Genomic DNA, 27,966 nt, shown 5'->3' with positions numbered 1-27,966 from the left:
AATGTTTAGTGTAGCAGAAGGAATCATATGTTTATTCGTCAAGATAAGTCTGTGTTAATGTAACTCCCACTAAATTATTAAAGTTTTGGTTTAAATTATACATCAAAATTTGCTTGCATATTCAATTTATTGAATACTAATAGAGTTTATTAGTATTTACCATCTCGAATACTTGTCCACGTTGACCTAGCCTAACTACTGGTGAGTCACCATCATAAGTGTCACAATTTTATAAACAACTTGGACCTAAATACAATAATACGCCTTAAATACTTTAGGAAGCTCTGTATTATCGCACATAGGCTGTTAGTTATGGTAATCATCAAATCATAGCAGTATTTACTTAGGCCTGCAAAATTTAGCTCTTAGTTTAGGAGCCTATTCCTAAGGAAACAGCTTTCTGTTAAACTCAACAATGTGCCAAGTAGCCTAACTTAGACTGAAGTTAATACTTATGAATTAAACATAACTAAAATACCTAACTCAATTATAAAAAGGAACTAGTTGAACCCTTTTTGATGATGCACTCGTATAGGTACCGGTATTTCGAGTTGGTTTTTGGGACAATTAGCAGTATGTCTATGGCAGTAGTTCCAACATATGTACCATGCTAGGCAACCTTTACTAAGTTATGTTTGTTTAATAACTTAATAAGTAAGTATGTTTTAATAACTTTGGGCACATTTTGGGAACCTTTATTGGTGCACCGGTGCAGATGAGCCAGTGATTTAACTTACTTACCGGTACCGGACCAGGTCAACTGGGAGGGTCTTGGGATCCCAGAACGGTTTACAGTGCATATAAAATTGTAATTTACACATTAACCTACCTTACCTACTATATACTTTATAATATTAAAATTGGACAAACTTGTGCTCACAGAATAGGCTAACATAAATTATTTACTTAGGTAGGCCCGATAGCGTAGTGTGAATAAAAACTACCTCTTTCTAACTAGCATATGCTAGGTCTAGTAAGTATTTGGCCAAATCAGTGCGAATAAAGATTTGTAGTAAATACTAGGTCAAGTCTAATCGAATCCAGAAAAACCCAAGCACTTACTCTCGGGGTAATTAGTACATGCTAGACCGAGTAAATGCTAGGTTTTAACGTGACATGATTAAGTTAGGCTATTCCTCCACACTCTGCCATGGTGAACACTGCCGGGCCACTCTGCACTAATACTTGTGCAGAGTGAAGAGTTGCAGAGTCCTATGGAGGAATAGGCCCCTGTTCCAATACGTTGCATGTTGCATGGACATTAATACTACAATATCCTTTTCTACAAATATACTCATCACCGTGCAGCCCAGGCTTTTTATCTAAATTTGAGTACAATCAAGGGCACCAATTACAGATGGCAAACGAAAATGTCTGCCACAAAACTTTAGCCTCGGTCATATCTTCATCACGTACCTTATAGTCTTGTTAGCCGTAGTACGATGTACCCACATCTTGAGCTACACCAAACTGAAAGCCAGGATCACCCACAAAACTCAGAAATATTTCCATTTGCTGTCTTCTGGAAATACCACCGCCACGAGTATCACTTTCTTCAAGAAACTGTGCCGCAAGGAAATCAACACTCTCACTGCTAAACCTTAACAGTTCTTTACAATTACGTTTGTTTATTCCAGAGCGAACAGAATAAATTTTCCGTTGACGAATAGGCATAAACTCAGCCATGACCAACAAACTGTGGACTGAATAGTCAGGTAGGATGCTTAGTAATTGCTAGGAAAAAGTCTAGCATGCCCCAGACCAGGCTTGAAAATATCGAAGCATATGATAGGCTACAGAACAATCTAGCTTACTTCATAAGTTTTATTCACACCATATTTTAAAAAAACCTCTAGTACCTCTTTAAGGAAACCTCTAGTACTAACTAAGTTACCCCTAGCAAGTGCTAGAGTGTTTATTCACACAAAACGTAGCATTTACTTAAGAAATCCCTAGTATTTGCTTATACTAGTTTTTATTCACACCACTCATTACGTATGGTAGTTTAATAGGATATAAGTTAAGTTAAGCCATCATACTGATAAACAATTGAATATTTATATTTGATGTACCCGTCATCTTGCCGTAAGTTAGCTGCATAGGCCCTTGGTTACTGGTGTCCAAGAAACTTACCAATCAGAGGTCGCTGGTGTACTGTATTACGTGACATATAATTTCTCTGGTGCATGAATCTTGCACCAAGTAAAGAAAAAAGAGGTCCAAATAGGCTAGCTGTAAAAACACTGTAGAAATGATTCTGTCCATAAGGTGCTCTTGTAATAACTATAAACACAGAGAAGTAAGGTACAGAGAAAACCCTCATGGGACTCTTTCAGCTCTGGTATGTTATACCGGAAATATACTTGTGTCAAGCTAGGAAAACCCTGAACGGCGAGCGCTATGTTTTAGTTGTATGATTAAATAAATAACTTTCTGTTTTATGACGACCACTTACACTTCTGGATACAATCACAAACCTAAAATATAAGTTAGTGTCAAGTAGTTCGATCTAGCCAAGCAAACTTCCTTGCAAATTAGCGTCCAGCATCAATGCTACAAGATGAAATGGGACATTCAGGAACTTAAATGTACGGTACTAAATAATATGGCAATGTTAGCAATTATTGGCCTACGGTAACTCCTTAATAATGACAAAAGGTGTAAAATTGGTAGCCTAAACATTAAGAAACAGAATGTTTTAATATAATTATAGGCCTAGGTAGTATTGAATATTCAGGGTGTCCCTTAAGTAAACAGCCAAACTCCAGAAAATAATTCCATGGGTCAAAAGAGAAAAAATTAAGAATAACATTTGTTCCAAAATCGCATTTCTTTTTTGTTAACCAGATTTCTGCCATTTTTTTATTTTTTACATAAACATTTTTTTATTGTTTCAACCAATCTTTATGAAACTTAGTTACAGTACTTAAGTTGTGTTTAAATAAAAGTACATTTCATGATAGAAAAACAAACTAACTTTTTGCATTTGATATTTCAAAATGGCGGACATTTTAATTTTAATTAAGTGTATCCCTTCTAAATAATGGCTAATTTTATAAAAAAAAATTCGAGAACACTTTTTATTAGCATTTAAGATTTCCCATCGAACGCCACTAAGATATTAAATAATACAAAATTTATGAAATATAATATTTTTTGCTATAAAATAAGGCAAAATTGCATGCAACCTGACTTGTTATCAATGGTTTGAGAATTCAAATTTGGTTCAATAAATTCCCACTTGTTTAAGTACAGTAAATGATTGGATGGAATGATATTTCTTGGATTAAAATGTAAAAATGTACTTAGTCAACAGTTAAGGCTGTGTTAATAAAAGTAGCCAAACATTTAAAATCTAGAAATATTCATTAATTCCAAATTTTTGGCAATCTTCATGGGCTAATGAAATATTCCCGCCAAATATTCCCATTTTATAAGTTCCCTCCCATTGGGAATATTTCCGGCATACATCACTACATGTTCTCACTATCAAAGTTTACAACAGCTGACCTTTACTCCCTAGGGAGTGAAAAAGCTACTTTACACCCCCAAAGCATGTATGAAAAACGGCTGTTTTTTCCGCATTACTTATTCATCACTAGGGCCTAAAATGACTCTTTTCGACCTGAGCTCAACTTTTACGATCAAGGTGAAGTCGAGGTCGGAAAATGAGCGAGGGTGAATTGCTCATGTAATGAACTATAGTTTTGATCATATTGCACCATTATTTTAATAAACTAGATATGCTACAAAACTAAATTAGTTTTCATTCAAAGATAACCTCTCAAAAAACTTCTAACTTGTTTTCAATTTAATTTGCTAACGGAAACAAGCAACAGCTGTTTAGTAAGTGATACAATCGTTTTGGCTATTACGATTGTATTAGTGTTCATTATACTAACGATATGTCTATTTACAATCTATTATGAAATATTTACAATGAGCAAAGATGTACAATTGATACAAGCAATTTTTTACAACCGAGGTGACAACAGCTGATTTTTACTTCCTAGGGGCTAAAAACGCTTGTTTCTCCCTAAAAAGTAAAAATGATACTTTAGACCTGCCACGCGCATGCATTAAAAATAGACTGTTTTTTCTGCCAGTTTGACAAAGTTTTTTTAACTTCACACATTTTTCAACAGGAAATTATTTTTTCAGGAGGCTGTAAGATACACACCCTTAAAAGTTTTGAATGAGTAGCTATGGTGTTGCATGATAACTGAATACCATGGATTCTGAACCCGAAAGTCCAGAAAATGGTACATTGTCAGAAGAAATTGCCAATTTACCGCAATCACTGGCATTTACCGTCCATTTTGACAACGTCAAACCTGCTGGTGAAACAACGAATAAATTTGCAAGAAGACATATCAGAAATTTATCTCTGCCTATTTCAAAAGTTTATGAAAACAAGGTGAGTGCTTTTTAGATCCATAGCCTACAGTATTCTACTCTGATCATGTTAGGTAAATGTGTTTTTTTATGAACATAATTTAATTTTATAAGCTTTTCATCTGTAAAAAGCATTAAAAGAGGTGCAGTATACAATTTTATCTTTATTATTTAAATGAAAACATAGGCTAATGGTTCTTACATAATAGTCTATGCCATTAATTTGTATTAATATTATTTATTATTTTGAACAATTCATAAGAGCTAGAAACATAATGCAGATTTTAACAGTAAGAGCTAATATGGTTAATGAATTTACAAAATATAAACTAAAACAGTAGAAAATAATTTTTTCTTACACTGCAAACAATTTATTTAGGTCAATTTAAAAATAGTTTTCAAAATTCTTGTTTGCAACTTGCTTTCTAGTAGCCTATAAAACATAAAATATTAGTATGTATCTACAAATATTTATTGTACGATTAATTCACTGCAGCGTTAAATTTTGCTATAAAAAATAGTTATTTCAGAATAACACACCATTTTTAATGAATAAATTTAATTACGGTACCTTACATTACTTGTACATATAACTGCAAGTTGATTAGGTCTACAGTTTAATCTAATTACAGAAATAATTTTCTGAAATAAAACCGTTTAACAACAAATTAATTTCAAAACCTCAAAAGCAAAACAAAACTTAAAAACTAACACAGTTCAATCTTGACACATAACACAGTTTCCAACCCCGAAATAGCTCTGTCGTTGACAAACATTTGTGTATTGTGGAAGGAATCTCGTCGGATCTAGTGTGGCTATAAATAGATTTGGCAGCGCTATCACTCCCGCCAGGTGATAAGTGCTGATGTAGGCCAAGAGAGTGAAGTGACGAGTGGTAATGTTCGGGAAAGTGGGGGTCTTGTATAATGTGACGGTTACCGTACAACTAACACCGTAACTGCAGTGCCTACAGACCCATTAGGTTTTATAACGCGGTTACACCTCGTGAACTTGATTAATTATGAGAGATATCACCACGCCACTGACTAGACGGCCACCGATCGTACACCGGAACACGAGTTTTCGCAGTGTGAGTTTTTGTAATTGGTTTGTGATGGTGGTTTTTGTATCTAGTTATATACAGTTTTGAACATTACTTAATTTTTGCAATTTCTTAATCAATGTAGACATATGTTAAAATTTTCAAAAGTTTTGCAAGAGAGCTTGTGAAAGAAATAAACTAAATACTTGGAGAATACAAAATTTAAATCAGATCCTAAACTATTGGAGGTATTAATTTGACTTTGAATTATAGGTGAACCTTGTGTAATTTAATAAAACACAAAAATACACTTACAGTTGATTGTTGTGTACAGTTTTAAAATACATTTGTGCAATTATATTTTATTCATTGCATTGCTGAACCTTGTTTATTAGCTGGAGTAATACCCAGTTTTAGACACCAATGCTATCTTGATTTAATACAATTTGTGCTTTTAACTCTTAAGTTTATACCTTTTAAATGAGATTTTATTTTGGCATTTAATTATTCTTAAACCAGCACTATAGGCCTATAATGATTCAATATTTAAAATGTGTTTTCTGTATGTAAATAAAATCCCATTGTTATTCTTTAAACATTTTTGTAATTTACATGCTTTTGTAATTTCTTAAGGTATTTAAATATTTAGTTAGGCTAGTTATGTTTTATTCATTTATTTTTTGTAAAAGTGGATCTAATATTACCGTAAAATAGCCTATCTCACTCTTTCTATACTCATCATTCACTCATATTTGATTTAAAATATGCACCTTTGTTGATTCCCCGGCTCAATTTGTAGTAGTAATAACAATTATAATAATAGCAATAAGAGTTACATGTTTAAATAAAAAGGAAATTATAATGGAATCATATTAAATTTGAAGTTTAACTCAAAGTAAATTTGATCGTTCAAAATAAATTTGATCGTTCAAAGTAAATTTGATCGTTCAAAGTAAAATAAATGTGAAATAAAAAAAAAATTTAAAACCATGAATTTGGAGAACTTTACGAGGTGAACAATGTTTTGTATGTTCTGTATAGGTAAACAATGACAGTCCTGTGAATGGAAGAGCCACTCGTAAAGCTGGAAACCATTCAGAAGGATATTTCTCCAGCGATCCTGAAGATGATTCTAAACCAAAGCTGTTCGAGATGAAGTTGAAACACACTGATGGTAAAGGTAAGAAATCTTTGAGTTTATTTTTGTTCTTTCATTAAATTTAACTTTAAAGTATGTGAGTTTGAGGACACAAGTGTTGTATCAAGTATTAAAGCTAAATTTATTGTTTTAGTAGGCACAAAAGGATGTAAGAAACTCAAAATATTTATTTAACATTTTTAAAGGGTGTGTCAACCATTTAGGTAGCCTACCGTACCATAAGATATAAAGAAAAAAACAGTTCTTTCATAATTGTTGATGGTGGCACTATTTTAATGAAATTTTTACTTGTTTTCTGAGTCTATCAATTTTTTGCACTGTTAAAAAGTAGGATTAAAACTGAACTGAAATAAAATATTAACAATTCGGGCAATTTTATAAATGCATTCCAAGGTAGAGATAAATATTATAAACATGTAGGCTAACCATTATGTTCTTTAAAAATTACATAACAATTTTTAATCCTGCTGCAATTTTTTAAAGAAAATGTTTTGCTGCAGCCTTTTTCTAAAAATTCATAAAATATCTACCGTACATCAAAATAATCTGCAGAAAAAAAAAATAATAACCATAGGCTATTTTAAAATTTTACAAACAAACATGTTTTATAATTTGCAAAGAAAAATGTAATATAACTTGACAAGTTATAAATAGGAATTTTAGGACCACTAAAAATTACAAAATAGGAATTATAACTGTCTATTGGGGACTAAGATAAGCATTCCAACACACACAGTGTCCTATACGGAAGGTGGACACTGTTTGAACGTGTTTAGTAGTCCATGCTAGGCCGAAGGGGTCAAAGTCCTGGTTTCAAAGGCACATTGGCATCCTGGCTTTCTTGGCACCAACATGTCCAAGTTAAAACAGTTTTATTCTACTGTCAACGTCTTTAAATTCCGTAAGTCAAAGTAGTTTACTTTTACTGTACATTTAATTGAAATTCAGAGTTGTCTTATTTTAATCATGTTTCAATTCTGTAACTTTAATTTTTGTTTGGAGAGAAAAGAGTTTTGGTTCTCTGTAAGATTTTGTTGCAACATGCTTTGGGTACTTTACATTTTTAGCGATATTTGAATTAATTAATATATTTTTTCCAAATGTATTTTTGGTGAGGCATATGGCTAATTGTAAAAAAGTCCCTAGAAATCTTTCTGATAAAAAATTTGTTAAAAATTAATTTTAATATCATATTTTTAAACATCCCCCTAAAGCATAAAATTTCTTAAGTTTTGATAAATTTTTGGTGTGTTAGTTATATTTTTGGGACATAATGAATTATTCGTGAACTAGGCCTATAGTTTATAATAGTATAGATACCGTATCTGTTTGGAAATTAATTACATGAAACAACTCCCACTAAGCAATGTACTAAATCAAGACTAGGTGCAAACACTATTATTTTTAGGCCTTTTCGTTTTTTAAGTAGGCCTAGTCATTGGTATAAAAAAAACGTAAATGAATAGAAGAAAATTAAAGCCAAATTTTTAATCAATTGGTCTAATTGATTTGGTAATGAGAACATAATGGTGTAGAATTGTAGAGCCTGTAAAATTTAACTGTCACCATGTAAATGCTATGTGCTTGATGTACTATTAAACGTAAGTTAAATGACCATTTATTAAAAATCTCAATATATTTGACTGTTACTTTGCTCGAAAACTGTTTACTTATACATACAAATTAAAGTCATATGTTTTAATTGTTTAGTTAATAAACGGTATCAGCAATCTGACACATACTTTCTCATATAAGCTTCTCAACAACCTTTATCATAGAAGTGGTGGTAGTAACTATAATATTTTATAGGGAAAAGTCACAAAAGTTGCAATAACCTTTGAAGCGTAATTTGTTACATCAATGGTGGTTGTACTATTTTCCTTAGGACCATAACACATCAAAATCAGGCTTTTTCCTAAAATCAGATTTTTGTTATTTTATGGGAAAATAACATTTAAGTTAGGCCTACAATATCTTTGGAAACGTAATTTTTTTACAGAAACAGGATTTGTACCATTTTTTTCAAAATCTAAAGGACTACAACATACAAAATTTGTATTTAAATTGTTCGGACCGTTTTTTTTAGAAAATCTGATTTTTCCGTTACTTTATGGGTTTTTATGGGAATACAGTATCTCCATTAAAAATCAAAATTTTGAAAAATGAAAAAATTCTGGAGATACCATAGATTAGTACCTACATAATAAATTTTATGAAAATCGGACTACAGCAGCTGTGGTCTGTAGCTCTGTACACATCCACACACACGGACATACACACAGACATCACTTTGAAAATCACTTTTTTGGGTTCAGGGGGATCCAAAACAGATATATCCACTCAAAACTCAAACTCAAATTTTTATGAAAACAATACTTTCTCCAATATACTATGTATAGAGGGGGAAAGTACAAATAGTAATTTTGAGTGTTTTATCAAAGGAATGAAGTTCAGATCGTCTTACATTGCAGTTTGTCATTGAAGTTTTAATGGTCCGAGATATTAAAATTATGAATCACGTATATTGACGACTATATGCTATTTATGTATAAAACAAGGAAATACAACGGCAAAGGTTGTTGATTCATCTTGACCCTGAAGATGATAAGACAAGTTGTACAAATAAATGGTTGATTCGTAACTTGCTTTGATGGTTTTATCAAAGCTTGGGTTATTTGTTTTCCAATAAAAAATAATAAATTATTTATTACAGCTTATTACATATTACATCCGATTTTTTTATGTTTTTTTCGCTCATTAGAACGTTATCTAGGCTGTGCCCCCATATTTTTAGGATTCCTTAATGCTAAAACCTTTTTAAAAATCAATATGCCATTAAATCACTCTTGTCAATCAAGATTTTTTCAATTTTATTTAAGTTGGTATTCAAACCATCTGCTTACTATATATCATTGATGATTGGTTAAATTTTAACCCGATACTACTGAACTAATGATACCCAACTCTAACCTTTAAGCTAAGTTTACACTAGCATGTAGCAGTGGCGCCACTAAATCGCGCCAGTTTTAGTGTCATGACACTAGCGGTTTACACACAAAAGGGAGTGTTCAAGCATGCCACTGTTAATGGCGCCATTTTCATGGAGACACACGAGTTTTTTGCACAGAAATGGTTGGTTTTATTTTGTAGCTGTTGTCTGATTACCTTCAAAATGTCCGATTACATTTGGAGTGTTCGGAATGTGTTAGGAACAGTGATTGATGTGGTTAGTGAAGAGTTATTGAAGGAAGCACGTGACATTGTGAGTAGGATTAAACCCAGGAAACCGTAACAAACACTTCACTGTATAAAATTAAACAAAGATTATACTAATTAACACCGAAAAACACACGTTTATGCAGAGATCAATGCAGAGGTCAAGTTTCTAGGTAAACAAATGAAAATGGAGCTAGACGTCCGTCACTAGCACTGGCACTGTGGTTTACACGGGCCACCGCAAGTGACGCGTCAGTACAGATGGCGTGTCAGTCGCTACTGGCGCCACTAATATTTGTCAAAACATATATTTGTGGCGTGACTTCAGTTGGCTCGCCACTGCACCTCTCCACTAAAAATGGCGCGTCATTAGGGGTTTACACGGTCCATTTTTGGCGCCACTTTGAAGCCAGTAAAAGTGGCGCCACTGCTACATGCTAGTGTAAACTTAGCTATAAACCGGTACCTGCTCTGCTAAAACAAAATATATCCACAGTACTGATGTACCTTTAGTATACATTTGACTTAAGTCATGTTTCTTTAACTATTCAGTTAGTTTCTTTTTTCTATTAACAGTGGATAATTTCTGGCCAAGTGTCGTGTTAAGTGATAACTATTAATTTTATTAACCTTCTGCTACCAGGAAAAGGTTGTTACAATATCAAACCGCAAGGTCCTTATCCAAATTGGGTTTGTAAGCTAAATCGCAAAATTTTAGTTAATTTATTTGTTCTAACTTTTTTTATTTGCAAATATTAGTATCGTTTTTATACATTAAAATTAAAAACTACTTTTTCAAATAAGATTGACGTTGAATTGGTTTCCACCACTTCTTTTGGATGACTAGTTTCCATTCTGACACTTGTAGGTGGCAAGTCGACCAATGCGGCGCAGGAGAGACGAGGAGAGGCGGAGGTGATGGTGGGGGCCGGGGAGGAGCAGGATGACGACACAAGCTCCGACGTAGTCAGTGAGACCGGCACCTACACCATTGACAAGGACAGCCCCGAGGTGACTACGGCTAGGAACAACATCGACACTGTCTTCGGAGTGCAGAGTCAGACGGTGGAGGTGAAGAAAAACCAGGTGAGACGGTTGTCTTTTAGTCGAATAAATTATATTTTACATATTCAGATTTTTACATGGTTTAGGATACCCACCATAGATAATTTAACTTGCTGCCTACCAGCCGTCACACTCCTCTGTATGAGGGGTAGTGAATGTGTTATGTTAATCCAATATGTTTGCTAATGCTCATTACATGAATGTGTTGCATGGGTATTGATTTGTATTATACCAAATGTAAAAAGTATGTGGTTCGTACAGACCAAACACAAATTGCTAACCAACTCCTTAGATCAAAATGTTTGTATATGTTAGCCTATAATGTTTAATTTACTCAAACCCCTTCAAAACACCCAATTCACTCATAAAAGTAAAAGTTGCACATTTTGTGCAGATTTTGGGGTGTCCCCCCCCCCTGAAGCGAAAAAAAGTCTCACATGCAGGTAACATGACATACTTGATACTTGAAATATTTCTCATGGGAAGCGTCACTGTGCCGTGGTCGTCAAAAAAAGTGGCCATTTTCATTCATCCTCAAAATACTCTGCCGGTGAATAGTATGGCCTCTTCAATAGATACTCCATGAGTAAAATCTTGAACTTTTCTATGTCTTCAATATTTTTGATGTTTGGGATCTTGTTATAAATCTTGGAGCTCGTAAACTTAGGACCATTTGCTACTAAAGCGAATTTACTAGGGCTAGGTTTGTGTAATAGACATTGCTGTAGTCTGATATGTATTTAAAGACAATCAGATAGACTGGCTGGCAGCCAGGACATGTTTTGCAACAACAAACTCAAGTCACAAATATGTTACATCTGTCTGTGGTTATCACCCTAAGTGTCAGATATATAATGTCAGTCTATTTCTAAAACCACACATCACAAGCACGTAAAAAGTCTACATTCTTAGTCTGCACAGAAAACCCATAGTTAGAGTTAGCAAATGTAAAAAATCTTTTAATTTACACTGGCTTTGACGCTAAACGAACCCGTCGTAAAATTTAAAACTTGATTTTTCATGTCATCTGGAATTTATTGATATACTCATGGTAACTGAATGAGTTGGAAATCAATTGTGTAGATATTCTAGTTATCACTTGTGGAAACATCACCATTAGCATTAACTATTACCAACGTTAGACAAAGTAGTGCTAGCTTGGATGGGTTAGAATTGGCTTTGTAACAACCCTCTCTATTTTTTAAGATTTTCATTACAATGACTAGTTTTTTTATTTGAATATTCAAACTATGAGCTGGCATTGCAATACCCCCTCCCCTCCCCCCACTCCTTACGTCATGAGAATTTCTATCCACTAATTTCAATCCTGGAAATGTTTACAGCATGTTCTATCCATCTATCTGTACATGATTTCTGCTGTCATGATTTAGAGAATGTTGGGTGTTGAAATGTTCTTTATCTAAATCTCCCTACTTTAGATTAAGCGTTATTCACAATGCTATTTTTTGTGTATTACATCCTGATTGTTTTTGTTTTTAGTTATTGAAATCATAAACGTAGTTTTAAAAGGATTTTTGTCTTGAAAATATTTTAATTTGTTTTTTTGTTGTTTTCAGGTCAATTCCACTCACACCAAATCTACCAAGGTCACGCAATGGTTAGAGCACTCTACCATCACAACAAAAACAGGTGATTTTGGTGGAAAAATTGTAATTTTATTTTCTACCACAAGAGGGAGTATACTCCCACCATTAGTTTGAGAAAAGATTTTTTTTTAGAAAAATAAACAGGTCTGCCTTAAAAAATAAGGTTGCTAATGACACACAAAAAAAAACACTAATACTGGCAAAATCATGTTTTTTTATTAGCTGCCATTGTTAGTTATCTTAACCACCAATAGAATGTGTAAATTCACTACCTACTGTTGTTGAGGATGGCATCAACGCAATGCATGGTAGCACAATATCAACAATATAAATCGATAAGAAGTTTGTTTATACCTGTTGGTTAGGTTACCATATAAATAACATTTTTATAATTTTTTTTTAAATTACTACATTTTTTATTAAATTGGCTGGTAAGCTTATTTGGAGTGTTTTTGCGTTCCAGTTGTATTTTTGAGGCAAGTATTGACTTTGCACAGAAAATATATGAAACCAGAATAATCTTAAAGAACAAATCACATTATACCAAATTAAGTAAGATCCCCTTAAAAGGATTGAGTATTTTTCCGGGCACTTGTATATTAGTCATTAATTATATTGTATTTTTGCCAGTCAGTAGTCTTACAAGATGGTACCACTCACACACACACATCTTTGTAGGAACTGACTTTACCTCATTTCACTCTTCAAAATCTCCCCCCCCCCTCCAGATTTTCCAGTTTAGTGTGCCTTGTGTTTTTTTTTTGTTATTATTTGCTAACATTTTATAGGGTAACAAGTGTTAAATTTTAAACGATTCAAAGGGTAGTTAAATTAAACGACACATGTGCTTACACAGTTTCTCTATGATTTAATTACAAAAAAAGTTTGTGAGTCATCTCTCATGTTTTTAGATCCTAGTCGCCGTAAAGAGTCATTTCACAACTTTTCAAAAACTTTTTTCTTTCAGACACAACGAGTATCAACCTGAGCAAGATCCCGTCCCCAGTCAACATGAGGTCTCGGCTGCCACTGGTGGCTCCTGTGAAGGAACATGAGCCTCTCAGGTCCTGTCTCAACCGCAAGTCGTACCCGGCCGCAGCTCAGGTAGGAGCAAACACTAGTTGTGGTGTTAGGGGGAATAACCAACCTATCCCTTGTACTGTGTGTATTGTCTACAACTAGCTGTAGTGTAACATTATTTGTCCAGCTAGTAGTTTTACGAGAAATGGGATATTATTGTAATGCCTAAATGACACTGTTGGTTTAATCAAGATCAATGAACGTATACTCATCTGTATCTCATATCTAGAACAAAAATTTCATGCTGTAATGACTATTACAGGTGATATTTTTATTGACTTATATGTCATTTCCAATTTATATTTTTTTTTCTAGGCCTAGATATCTGGCATAGAATAAGAGTTTCAATCATTATGTTTTTTTATCTAGGCCTAGATATCTGGTATAGAATAAGAGTTTCAATCATTATCAATTACTGTATTCAATTACTAAACCAATACACCAAGGTTGGATAAGCAAAATGGTCATTTAAGATGGAAATCATTACAAAACCATCCCAAACTTGTTAAAATTTTAAAAAAATTAACCAAGTCTTCCTGTTGAAAAATGTATTCAAGGCTCTTTTATGTCTACTATTGAAACCAATAACTTGCCTCCTGTTTTGAAGCCACAACAAATAACTTAGCAAATAACAGACAAAGTAAAATCATTGCACACACTACAGCTGTATTTGTAAAATATAAGGTAAAGCGGTTCTTGCCCATATACCATGGGTCTCTGTTTGCTCTACAACTAAGACGTGAAGGTTAGTAGAGAGTACAGGAGTAGTAGAGTACAGGTTTGAGAAGGTATGATAAACTGTTTAGTATGCAGTGTACTAAAGTAATCTGTAAGGACAACTAAGTGCAGGTATCTTAAGCCTAGCACACATCTTCCAAGCGCAGTCAGGGAATAGAAGTGGTTGCACTACAGTGTACAGTCCAAACGGAAATAGTGCACAATTTCACTGTACTCGGTCGTCTGAAGAGAGGCTCGGATAAAACGGAGGTTAAATAAATGAAAATCAGATTACTAAGAGACTCTGCTGTAATACAAAACTTGGACTATGTGCCTTACCAAACTGTGTATTCTATGACCATGAAACTTTCTACTATGAATGGGAAATGTTTTTCTGTCTTATTTCCAATCTAAAAAAAATTGTATGGCTTGTCCCCTTGGCTCTCAAAGTTAGTAAGCTGAGCTTGAGAAAATTAGTTAACTGTTTGGATGAAGTGATCCTTTTCAACAAGTGTTATAAGAACAACGTTGAAGTATCATCTTACTAAATATTAAGAGAGCTAGCTTGGGTACAAAATGAGTTAATGATCCTCTTTTATAGCAATTTAAACTGAGCAATCAGTCAAATAGGTTGTCAGCGTTATCAGTGGATGCCTAATGTCACTGTAAAGATGAGTCATTATTGATATCAGTTACCACTTGAAGAATCTTCTGCGTAAATAATTCACTTCACTCGTTGAAAAAGTGAAAATGATTCATATCCCATCAAGTTTACTCAAACTAAGTAACTCAATATTTACAAAATAACTGTATTTTAATATTTTAAGTAACCTTAACTCCTTTACGCAATGATTAAAAATAACTACTTACACAGGTTTTTTTGTATAAAAGTGTTGATTTTGGCACCCAATATTCTGTACCAAATAGAAAAATTCTAATTTTATAGTGCATAATAATTTTGTATTTCTTAAATTTGCGTAAAAGGGTAAAAATATGAGCTAAAAGTCATTGAAATGTCTTTTTGGTAAAATTATTACTTTTGAAAAATATATTCTTGTACTGTACTGTTTCCTATACTAGAATGTTTTAAACATTTTTTCCCTTTACATAAAATTAAAACTAAAATATTAGCATAGAAATAAACTGGTATACATTTGTTATTTAATCTCCTGGGGTGTTATTGTTAAGTTATCATTTAAACTAATGCACTGCAGATGCTTTCCAAACCGTCCTTGGATAGTGGGCCAGTCCTATTTTCACTTTGATTTTTTACCTCTCCCTCAAGGTGACAAAACTAACCCTGTTTTTATGGAAAGTTTACTTACTCCTAATATAGGTACTATAGCCTGTCTCTTGTTGTGTTCTTGCTGAGCTCATGACGTGATGGAATCTCTTATTAAATTCTAAACAGTTGAGGGCTTTACTCAATAAACACCATACTAATTAAGCACCATTCTCTATTGTCTTTCTGGAGTACAAAGATATCATCAAGTCTGCATATTGTAAAGATTAAAGAAGCATCGATATTGATCACTAATGTTATGTAAAGTGTATTAACACGTTAACTGCGGTTGTATGATGGCTGGCTGCGACTGGGCGCAGGAACATTTAATGTGCTGTGTAGTTGATGGAGTATGGAGAATTCGCCACAACCAATAGTTAAGAGAATCATTCTGAGACCCCGATATTGTAGGAGAGGCCAAAAGCAGGATGCTAAGGTGGGTTGGCCATATCTTGAGGAGAAATGAAGAGAGATTGTTGAAGAAGGTACTAAGGGGAAATCCGAGGGGAAGGAGACCAGTAGAAAGACCAAAGGCCAGGTGGTGGGATGAAGTCCGGAAAGATATGGAAAAATTAAACTAGTACAGGGAGATTCGGAGAACCAAGAGAACTGGCGACGACGTGTTGGCGAGGCCAAGTACCAGCTTGGATACAAATGGCCATGGCAGTAAGTAAGTAGATGAGTGGACGGACATGTTTGAATTTAGTTTCATCCAATAGGAGAGGCTCATTATACCAGGCTTATTATATTAGGATTATTATACAGTAGAGGAATGTGCTGAGTACAAGAAACCAACAGATATCATTACTAAATGTAAGTGCTAACAGCTCCTCAGTATTACCAAATGTAGGACCATAAGAAAATACAAAAGGCATCATACAAAGACCATAGCAAAAAAGGCATCAAGAACAATTTTGAGGTTAGGTTCCTACCATAATGCTACACTTCAGTCATTATTGTTATCTTCTTCTATGTCACTAAGCATAAGCCCACATGGGGTCAACACACTGACACAAGAAAGATACAGAAATGGCCGATCCATAAACGAATTACAGCCAAATGACATATAAAACCGCCCTACACGCGGCAACAATAACAAAGTTCCCCGCCGAATGCTGGGCGATGTTAGTGAGGTGGTGATCTCACACCGAGGCGATGTTAGTGCGGGGAGCGCAGTGCTACATTTATAGTAGTCCACGTAGAGTGCTAGTGCTCAGGTACTACAATATTAGAGTAGCCCGCTTGGGACGTTTAACGATAATCAATTATTTTATGTAGGAGCTGACAACGCCGGAGCCGGAGAGAGACAAGTGGGCCAAGGAGACTGAACGGACAATCTCAGTGTTACAAGCCAGAGTATCGCAGTCACTGGACTCTGGTGGTGAGAGTGACGCCGAGAACAGCTTGCATCATGTAGCGGAACGGAGAGACTCCGGGGGAGGTCTGCGGTACAACAGGAGTGTCAGGTTAGTCACTAGAAACTCTTGAGGGGAGCAAAATCAGGAAATAAGACATGCAATTTTACTGAGTTTAGTGTATTGTCTTAACCTTTTGGTGACTTACTTGCTTGTATTGTTCTTTCATACTTCTCCGTTCAGGAAATAATATATCTTGCAATTAGGGATGGAGGTGGGTGCCTTTAGGTTTGTCGTGGTGTAACATTGCTTAGCGCCTCTGAATTTGAAAGCATAGCAAAAGCTCGATCACTAGAGGTCTTAGGTTTAACTATTTGCTTGGATAGAGAATCACCTCTGCTTGCACACCTCTAGTTGTAAAATTAGAATCAGAAATGTTTACAGCTTTATCCGGCATCCCGTCACACAGCACGGCACTCCCTATGTCACGGAAGCCTCCCCATGGCCAATATCTCGAACCTCTCCCCCCCTGTATTGCACCAAAAACAAAATAATCTTAATGTAGATTGTGAATAATATAATAACCATTGGCAAGTGATAAACCAAGTTGCTTTGCTTGCAATATCAGGTTCCTGACCAAAATCACTTAAATTTGTACTTGATTTTTAAAGTTTTTGTTCCCTAAAGTGTGTAATTTGCCACTTAGCAAATCATAATTACTACGCAAAATTTCTTTACTGCAAAGGGATATAGTCGTCTTAAAGTAAAAATACCGGAGCTAATTTTATTACATATTTTATCGACATGTGAGGTCCAATTTAGTGTACTGTCCAAGTCTTCACATTCACTTTATTTTCTAGTTTACGAAGAGAAAGGCTACAAGAGCCCAAGAAAAATAGTACATCCTCTTTGGTTACAAACAAAACTAAAGATGTTCCTGCCAAAGCGATTCCTCCGAGAGTGGTGAAGCGAATGTCAGATCCACCGCCCAGCTCGGCTCCTGTGTCTACCTTTGCTCGGACCGACTGTGGCCGCTTTAGTATGAGATCTCCTCGACCACTCCATCAGGTGAAGAAATACCTTTGACTGTAGCCATGCTAAAACTGTACCAAGTTTTAGAATAAATACCCCTGCCGCAGCAAAACTGCAGACTAAGCAAATTTCCACTTACTAGCTGAATTTTCAACAAAATATTCCCATAAAATTGTCAGATTTATTTCCTATCTAAAAAACATTGATTTTTCATTATTTGAGATTTGTTGCTACAGGGAAGGTAGTGAAGTGTATTTTTTGTATGCTGATAGCTTAGTATGAAATAAATAAATTTGCCAAATTCAATTTAAATACATCCATCATAAGCAATCAAGCAATCTACAACAGTCCCTACAACAATAAGGTTGGAATTTCTAATTTACAACAACATTCCATTGTATTAAATTATTTGTTTTTAAAGCTCTTTGATACAGTTCAGAAAGAAACTGCAAAGTTTTATGTTTATGGAGTTTATGGAACTCAATTTTCCTCATAAAACTCCCAATCCTACCATGTGCTGATGTTATACTTATTTTGAATACGGAAAATTTTTAACACAGCCAAATCCAAACGATAACTTATTGTGGACAACACAGTCTTTTATGTCGAATAATTATCATAGTACCAAAAAAATAAACAAGAAAAAAGTGAAAACAGCGTCCTCATTTAACTTTTTATTTAATTGGCTGCAGCTGGTCCATATAGATGGGATGTCTACTTCCGTAACCAAAAGTCAATGTTAATGTTCCATGCTAAAAGCTCACTGTTATTTTGTTATTTCAACTATTTACAGCTCCGTGATAGTTGTAACTCAATGGAACATTCTTTAGTTAAACCATTAAACTAATGGACTTAACATATTTTTTAGAAAGATTTGCATACGTCATTCTGTAATAATTGTTTTCTTAAACAAATCCAGAAGGAATATAAACAATTTGGCTTCTTAAATTGTAAGTTGAATAGTAAAATGTGAGTATTTTTATCAAACTACGGTACATAGTTACTTACAGTTCCCTTTTTACAGGCCCCTGTAACAGCTCCGACCATCAAGAAAGAACCCGTTAGGAAGCTAAGCATTGGGGGAGGTAGAAGCAACTCAACCTTGTCTTCCAAGGAAAAGGAATACCAGAATTGGAAGAAACGCAAAAGCTACGATCCGATGAAAGCGGCTGCCGAGGGTAAGAAGAAGGAAGCAGCGAAAAAACAGGTTCCATCAGCCATGACTCAGTCTACCAACTCTACCATCACGACACCTAAGAGGTAAGGGGTTTGCTTTATACAGTAGAACCTCGATAAAAAGACTCATAAGTATTATTAAATAAGACTAACTTGTTTTAAGGTTGACTTCTACATGTGATTAGGGGTCAAATAAATTCAAGAGAATTTGAAAATGACACTTGTTATCAAGGTTGACTTGTTATCGAGAGTCTTGTTATGAAGCAAGTTCAATTTTTGGATCAAGGCTTGGTGTTGTGTATGTAATCCCAAGTGTTTCATCATTGTTTAATCTTAAAGAGTCAAAGAAGATGACTTTTTTTGTCATACATTGAAAAGTGTCAGGTATTTCCAAGAAGAGGGTCGCCACTATGAAAATTTGCCCTATGCAAATGAAGGGGATCTAAATTAACCTAATCTAGTCAAATTAAACCTAACCTAACATTAACATTACAGTACCTGACCTAGCTTAACTTGCGTAAGGCAGATTTTAGTGGTGGCAGCCATCTTCTTGAGTAGACTTGTTGTGACTGTAAGTATCTCAAATGTAACCAATCATATTTCATCCTATTAAAGATAAAACTTGTTTTTGTTAAATACTGGTACATGATGTCCTTCATATACAACTGTACTAGTACGAGCTTTGTTTAAGATAAAGATGTAGGACTACTACACACTTTTCCTTAAGACCTTTTACAACTTATGTTAGGTCACTCACTATGCTCTAAAATTACTATTATACCAAGCTTTAATAGTACTATTATAGTTTCATTGGTTGCGTAGATATTTCTCTACTCATTGCCAAAGTTTTGTACGTAGCTGTAATATTACAAGCATGCACGATATAGCTATAATGCTGTAATGCTGTGTGTGTTTATTTTGCTTACAGCTTATTGTTTTCATTGATGTTAATTTTCAGTCCTGTGAACCCCGTGCTGAGATCCGCTTCCTTCCACGGCACTCACCAGTTGACAGCCTCGTCTTCGGAGGAGGAAGAAGAAGAAATCACACTTTCCAACGAAGATGAAGACTGGCCAGTACTACAGGTTCCAAGGGTAACTATCATTTACTCAGTCATTAAGCAGAGGATTTGTTATTTAAGTGTTTACCCATAAACATTGCATGACATTCTGGGATTATTTTTTCAAACTTCTCACCAGCAATGTTGTTTTTTTTTCACAGAGTTCCAGTCTGTGTTTATTTTACCTTATACCTAGAGTTCTTTTTTCTAGTGTTAAATTTATGTGTAGGTTCTTGGGGGGGACATCATTAGGAATTTTGTTTTTCACACATAAAATGACGTCAAGAACAAATTGACCATAAGCCGTTAGTACCATAGCAGCTAGATTTTGAAAATCCCCTTCTATGACTTAAGATGTCACCTTATCCTGCGATCACAGCCAAATTAAAATCTCCTGTGATCTCAAAATCTTCATATTTTTATCTTCCCTGACCGCGAAAAAATTATTGCCCAACAGCCGATAAACTGAAACTTAAATTTTTCACCAATTCTTGAGTTTGTCAGAAGGAAACTGTTTGGGAGGTTGGATGGTTAAGGCTTTACTGTACTCAATACTGTTAAGGAGAAGCACGGCATTTTAAAGTTTCAACAAAGTTTTGTTTTGCAGAGTTCCTTAGAGAACACTCCTCAAGGCAGCCGTGTCTCCTTGTACAGCAACACTTCCAACTCCCCCACCCCTCCGTTACGCAATAGGCCCAAACTTGAGGTAAGATTTGTGCAGTACCTTCTTATTAAATACTTGATGTGTCTTTTTTTGCACATGTTGGAAGGGTGATGTGCTTTGATAAATTTGGAAATTTCACAGTTAAAGAAAGCAATATAGAAACTCTCACTGTGAACAATTGGCCTATATTTTTAAGCATATATATTTGGCTGTGTTCTTGATAATTTTTTTTTTAAATTTAATCCCACTCAGTTTGATAATGTTAGTGTACCCAGAACAAACACATAGACAGACCTGAAGATTATTAGTCTGATTTAAATTTGATCTCTCTGCAGATATGTGATGATTTAAAGTATATTTTAAACGCTATATTTTTTTATATTTTTTATTTAGGTACCTACGTAAAATTAGGGTTGGAGTATTGAGGGTGGCATTTTACCAAATACAATATGTTAACAAAAATATTGATAATAACAAAATTTGTGCTTACTGTCCCACAAATATTATCCTACATAACACTTGTTTTTGGAAAATTCTGCTTTGTTAACTTAATTTCTGTAGTTAAAAAAAGTTTAAATTAACCTCCTAGGATTAGTTTTAGATTTGCCTTTACTGCTTTTGTAAATAAAATGTCTAAATTGTAAAAAAATATTAAAAATAAACAAAGTCATAAACTTTATCTCTTTTTTTAAGATGGATTTTAATTTTAATTTTAATTTTGTCATGTTACCACTAACTGGGAGAAATAAAATTATTACACAGTTTTCTAATGTAACATAAAGCTTGAGGTTAAAAATACAGAGATTGTGTTTTGTAGGTGACAAAACCAGTATTTATAAAAGTGAAGGGTCGAGCTGACAGTGAGGTGAGAGTGACATTTCATGTGTTGTGTTTGTATATTGTGTTTGAGCCGAACTAACCAGTCTTATTGACAGTCTGGAGCCATTCATCATCATCACATTGCTTCCATGGATAGTTTTATTTATTCAATAGGTTATTCAACAGGGGTTCACCCCTGTTTACGTATATATTCATATCCCAACCAGTAGGAATTAAGTGGGGTGAATATATATCTAAAGATCAACAATATTGCACTATATAACTTTAAAGAACGTAATAAGTTGTATTGTAGTTGGACCCGATTAAAGGGACTTTTGGGATCTTAAGAAGAAAATCTGTTACTTTTCAGTGACCCCCCCCCCCTACTTCTCCTGGCCAAATTAGTGATCCCCTAGTGAAATCAGTGACTTTTCAGTGACCACTTTGTTACCCCCTAGTAAAACCAGTGACTTTTCATTTACCCCCCTAGTAAAATTAGTGACTTTGCAGTGACCCCCTAGTAAAACCAGCGACTTTTCAGTTACCCCCCTAGTAAAACCAGCGACTTTTCAGTTACCCCCCTAGTAAAATTAGTGACTTTGCAGTGACCCCCTAGTAAAACCAGCGACTTTTCAGTGACCCCCTTGTATAATCATTGACTTTTCAGTGCCCTCTAGTCAAATCAGTGACTTTTCAGTGACTCCCTAAAAATTAGTGCTGTGACTTCCGTGACCAGTAGACACCATGAATTTGTACTATTTATTGCCTCATTTCATTGCAGTATGAGTGGCTTTGCAACATATTTCACTTTTCATCACCTACAAAAGCTTGGCAGGGCTATAGGTGATTTTTAGGATTTGCTTTCCAATTTATTATTGTTTTTTCTGTCATTTAAATTATTGAGTTTACTATAAAAATTACAGATTTTAATTTGTAAGCAACTAAAACTTTGACAAAACCCTGATTAAATGTTTGCATCAATCTATAATTTCCAATAACTTTATGTCCATTTGTGGCAGAATCGTAGGATGTTAAAAAATAAACGTGATTTAATACAAGTTCAATATGCATCTTGAAATGCTCAAAAATAATTTTTAACATCCATACAATTGTTAATTATCTTACTGAGAAAAATAAATTATCGATTTTCTTCTTATCCTAAGTTTTTTTCATTATCATTTACTTTTCCTTTGTTTGTAGATACAGTACTAACTATACCAAACAACCAAATACATACCACCCACTGCCGTTACAAGATCTTAAGCTGCTTTGATGCATGTTTGATGTAAAATGTGCTGCTCTATAAATAAAAGCTATAATACAAATAAGCTGAGTGGTAATAATACTAATGTAATAATCAGATTGTTAGCTTCTTTATCAATCTTTTTTGCGGTTTCATACCGGATCCAGCTGTTTTTGAACATTAGGCTTTTGATATCAGCAATCCTGCCTAATGAATCAGCTGATGTTAGTCAGTAGCTAAGTTACCATAAACCATTTCACCAGTCATATCATAGACAAACAGAATTAAATATAGACTGTCAGCCGTGCTGCGGTTACCATGGTTACCATAGGTTCCGGCGCACACCGCTGTAGTTTACGTAGCGCGTACGCCGTAACTACAATGGCGCTCCAAGCGGTGTGCGCCAGAACCTATGGTAACCGCAGCACAGCTGACGGTCTATATTTAATTCTTTTTGTCTATGGTCATATGTAGCTTATGTTTGGGTTTTAATGTACCTTTGTTGTGTTACAATTTTCACATCAATGACAAAAAACAGTTAGTAGTGTTCACACACCACACACTTTGCTCACACATTTTTTTTAATCCCTCCGACAAACTTACCAACCAACTTTTTACTTGTTATTTTTGTTATCAGACTCTTGGTTTTTAATAGTTATACTTTTTTTTAATCAGAATACTTAGCAGTTTTTTTTAATTTGTGTCCAACGCTTTGGTTTTGATTGAATTCAGTTGTCAAAAGTACCTACGTGACTTTCTGGATAAACTTATGACTTAGATTGTATTATTTTGATGATTTTTACAGGGTGTTGACACACTGGTGATCAGCGCGCTGGCTGGACTCTCTAGCAAACTCAAGGGCAACTCTTGCAGCTTACTCAACAAGCTAAGGTAAGAAACTAGATATTTAGTACATTTTCTAAATACTACACTTTAAACAAATTAATTTTAGTGACTAGTGTTTAATTCAAATCTATATTTTTTAGCCCCTGAGCTGATCTTGTGACTTAATCATTAAATAGAGTAACCTTCGTCAATCAGCTCATAGTAGTTTTTACAATGTTACGGCCGTTTATGATTATGTATGTTTACGTCGCGTGTGACAGTTTTTGTTTTTGTATATTAACGACGCCACTAAGGCTGAACGTCTGATGATAGCACGAAGATGCTGAAACGGCCGTAACATTGTAAATACTACTGTGAGCTGATTGACAAAGGTAACTCTAATGATTTAGTAGTACCTATTTAATCATGTAAATATAACACATCAGACATTCTCTGACTGGAGATGCACCATTGTCTATGGCAATACAGTATAAATAAATTAACACTAAATATGTAATCTTTTAAATGTTGAATTTGTGTCACATTATAACCAGCGATGTCTTCCGTGATTGGGGAGATGTCATTATCATCAGTCGCAACACGCAAAATCGTTGAGAATGGGGGAACAAATCCCGTCCAAAGAAAATTCCCAATCAAATTTAATCCCGTCCCAATGAACTGGAATGTATTTTCCCCACCCTACTCAAAATATAGAATATTCGTATAGAATGTCCCTAACATACTGTGGACTGATTCTCAGTCAAAACCTTTTCTGTGTTGTAGGTTCCTGTATGATGAGGACAGTCCCAAGAACCATCAGTTGAGTGCCATGATTGACCAGCTAGAGGCCAGTGAGCCAGGGTCGCCTCAAGTCAAGAGTCCGTCCCGGGAACTGGCCACCACCCTCAGGAATCTTAAGAGGCTGGAATCCATGCTCAAAGGTAAAGCAGCATGCAATATGATAAAAAATTTGGAAATATGCTGTGTCAATTCATTTATCAGTTTCGTTTACAGTATTTACTTTTATACCTTTAGATTGTTTTATTTTAGCATACTATATTATTTACTACATTTTTAAAACTAGCATTTTTCAACTCCTATTGTCAATTGTTAAATAAGCAATTAATTGTTGTTGCATTGACGTGACCAAAATATGCTTGAAAGTCTAGTGTTTTTCTTTTACGTGAAAATAATGTTCTATACATATTTTATCTTATGTATGTCTCTAAACATATGTTTTAAATACTTTTTCACCATATTACACAGTAAGCAGCTAAAACCATTTAATGTAATAAATAATCTCTAACTTAATGTTCTGTTTCCAGTATTGGACAATGTACTCTTCGACGAAGAAGAATTTCAGTAATGACTGTTGTTGTTCAACAACATATTTTACGTTCATAACGGAAGTCATTTTAAGCGAATTAAAGCCTAAGTATTTTATATTCGGTGTACAGACGAAGAAACGATTGTTTTTATGTTTTATTAGCTTTAAGTTACCTACTTTCGTACTGTGAAGTTTGATTTGTTAAGTTTCAAGCTTTATGTAAATACATAAGGGGCATGTACTAAAGTCTTTAACTGTGAATATGTAGGATAAGTCGCTGAATGTGATTTTTGTACATGAACAGGTAAGTTATGATATAGAACTGTTTGTATTTAAATAGCTTAATGTTAACGTTATTGAAATCAAAGTCTGTTAGTGATACGTGTGCTACGTTACAATCCTTCCATTTCACCTGTACAGTATTAGGTGGTCGCAGTTTTGTTTGCTCAGGCTATTCAATACATCGTTCTTTTTAATCAATATAATTTTAACATCACAGCTTTAAAGTCGAAAATTGGATTGATATTTCATTTACAACCTTCACCAGTTCAACCACTTAAATAAATGTCATAATATGTTTGTTAATATGAAGCTCTTAAAGAGAAGCATGATTGAGTTATGCCAAGTACCTTAATTATTAGAAAAGGCTAAATAGTAAATATATTGAGTTATTCCAAATACAGGTAAATAAGACCTAAATAACCTGAATATTTTTCCATAAGCTTTAATTCCTTGTTACTAAGAAATTTATTCATTTTACAAGTCTCCTAAAACTTGCATTGTCGGTCTTATGAGTGTTTTTTACTTAATAGATCATATTCTTACCACAATCCCGAATATATTAGCTTTAAATGTAGTGACAGGGCATTGAAATTGAAAACTTAGTCAATTGCAGTTTTATTTTTGCACAAAGTTTTGTGATTTTCGATTTTGGCGTAGCCCAATGGCACAAAAGTTTACTTAGCATATTTCTTAATATGAAATTTTTAATTTTTTTCCCACAATGTGTGTGTATAGGCCTACTTAAGTTGAAATTTAAATATTTTTTATGTAACCTAACTAAACTACGCAATAGAGCCTGAATGGAGATGAAGTCATTGGTACGTAGTATACTATTTATTGTAGTATATTATCATCAACTTTATAAAAACCTTTTTTCCTCCTCATAGTTTTACTGTTGTAAATCGGATGTCTTTTAGACCAAGCAGTATATTTCATAACAAATATATAAATCCTGTAATATATTAAACCCTGCAACAATTATTTAACTAAATTACGGCTTTGAGTGTTGAAATTTATTTTTTTAATAAAACTTAAAATATAAACAGTAATTGTTCGTAAATCAAAGTGTACGTAAAATTAATGGTCCTTTGTAATCCATAGGGGCTTTTATGTATGGTGTATGTTAGGCTAAGGAAACTTGTGTTCTAAAACTGCCATTTACACATGATTTAAAGAAGTACCTTTGCGATTTACTAGTGAAGAATAGATAATTTGGTAAAATCTTTCTAAATTATTATTATGTTTATCACAAAATCCAAAATCAACATGTAAAAAGTATTTGTTATATTTTATTTTATATACATCTTATTACTTAATAACATTATGAGTCCCTTAAAAAATAAATATGTTATAAATTCGTAATTTAATTGTCCAAACAAATAATCCTTGAAGGTTTATATTCCAGATTTGTAGTCAGAAGATGGATTTCTCTAAAGATATATTTAGTCATGTTTGGTTTTAAATTTAGGATCTCATTTGGTATGTACCAATCCATTAAAATGGTGCTAAAGATTGACTTAAATAGTTAAATATTTCATTTTTCCAGGTATTTCTTGTGTTAAGATAAATATGCAGTAATCAAGATTGTTTTTAGATGCCTATTTTTGACTACAAGACAAAAAAAAACTTACCAACTATTCTAAAATTATTTCCCTTGAAATAGTTTTCTCTATTGTGTGATAATCACAGCTTTTTGCTCTGCAACGTTACCCAAAATATCACATTTACGTTACTCATTTGTAAGCATTAAATTGTAAATATTGTTAGTTTTTTTTATTTAGTGGGTAGTTAATTTTGTTTTTGGTGCAATACATATCGCTTTTTCTCAATTAAATGTAAGTAAGTGATATTTATGTTTATTTAGAATAATGTAAGCTAGTGGTGTTTTTTATAAAACATTGCGAGTGAATCAAATTTGTTACAAGACTTGAATTTTTAATTGAACTTTTAACGCTGGTAGTTTTTTAATCTTTTACTTTTTTACACTGTTTTAATGATACAAAGTTTAAGTTTCAAACTTCTAGTGATATAAGCTGCTTTCCTCTGTAAATCTTTGTGCCAATGTAATTGCATTTCAAATTCTGACAACCTTAGAGAATTTTTTATCATGAAAAAATGAGTTTTGTGAGAATCTTTTTCTGTCAAGGCATCGTTAATTAATTACTGAAGTCAATTTTATTGTTTAGAAAAGAATTTTATTAGAACGTTTAGTGTAAATCAAGGTTGTGATAATATAAGCTTAGCCTGTTCATTTTTAAGTGAAAAATCGTTTAGAATCAGGTTTTAATAGATTATTACTTTTCCATTCTTCTTTATAGCTACTATGATTTTCCAAAAATGCTCATCTTGATTTACTTTAGGACTACTGAACAGACCATTCTATTGTCAGTAAATTAAGTACCCTCTATTTATGGTGCCAAAAGTAGCTTAATGTAGGAAAGCATAAATGTCGAAGTTAATGTCTGGTATCACTTGTTACTCAAGTTCAATAGCAGAATGAAATGTTTGTAAGACAAATATAGTATTTTACAGCCTTTATATGTTTTTTCTTAAACCCATGACATCATTACCGGTACTTAGAATTATATGGAAACTAAATATTGTATTCTTTTACACAAAG

General features: G+C 33.8%; 1 protein-coding gene across 3 annotated transcripts; it reads left to right on the top strand.

The window, feature by feature from the left end:
• On the top strand, positions 1–27,882 carry LOC128999496 (uncharacterized). Of its 3 annotated transcripts, XM_054426058.1 has the most exons (15): positions 1–201; positions 4,162–4,417; positions 6,479–6,617; positions 10,681–10,898; positions 12,455–12,527; positions 13,452–13,588; positions 16,842–17,029; positions 17,779–17,986; positions 18,975–19,210; positions 20,085–20,220; positions 20,794–20,892; positions 21,668–21,715; positions 23,718–23,803; positions 24,521–24,678; positions 25,063–27,882. In XM_054426058.1, the coding sequence occupies exons 2-15, from the start codon at positions 4,232–4,234 to the stop codon at positions 25,101–25,103; spliced, it is 1,953 nt and encodes a 650-aa protein (XP_054282033.1). In that variant the 5' UTR covers positions 1–201; positions 4,162–4,231; the 3' UTR covers positions 25,104–27,882. The 3 variants fall into 3 exon arrangements, with proteins under 3 accessions (XP_054282033.1, XP_054282034.1, XP_054282035.1); XM_054426059.1 differs by lacking the exon at positions 21,668–21,715; XM_054426060.1 differs by lacking the exons at positions 1–201; positions 4,162–4,417 and adding an exon at positions 5,279–5,485.
• Positions 27,883–27,966: the final 84 nt, after the last annotated feature.

Source organism: Macrosteles quadrilineatus, unplaced genomic scaffold (genome assembly GCF_028750875.1).
Source record: "Macrosteles quadrilineatus isolate MER2022 unplaced genomic scaffold, UCM_ALF_1.0 Scaffold_8__2_contigs__length_117827958, whole genome shotgun sequence".
NCBI classification, from domain to species: domain Eukaryota; kingdom Metazoa; phylum Arthropoda; class Insecta; order Hemiptera; family Cicadellidae; genus Macrosteles; species Macrosteles quadrilineatus.
Note: the sequence above shows the minus strand (reverse complement) of the source record. Positions and strands in the feature narration are given on the sequence as shown.

Coding starts and splice junctions, on each gene's coding strand:
- LOC128999496 (XM_054426058.1), top strand. CDS start 4,232: ATGGATTCTGAACCCGAAAGTCCAGAAAATGGTACATTGTCAGAAGAA. Junction 21,716..23,717: donor AGGGTCGAGCTGACAGTGAG/GTGAGAGTGACA, acceptor TGATTTTTACAG/GGTGTTGACACACTGGTGAT. Junction 23,804..24,520: donor AGCTTACTCAACAAGCTAAG/GTAAGAAACTAG, acceptor TCTGTGTTGTAG/GTTCCTGTATGATGAGGACA.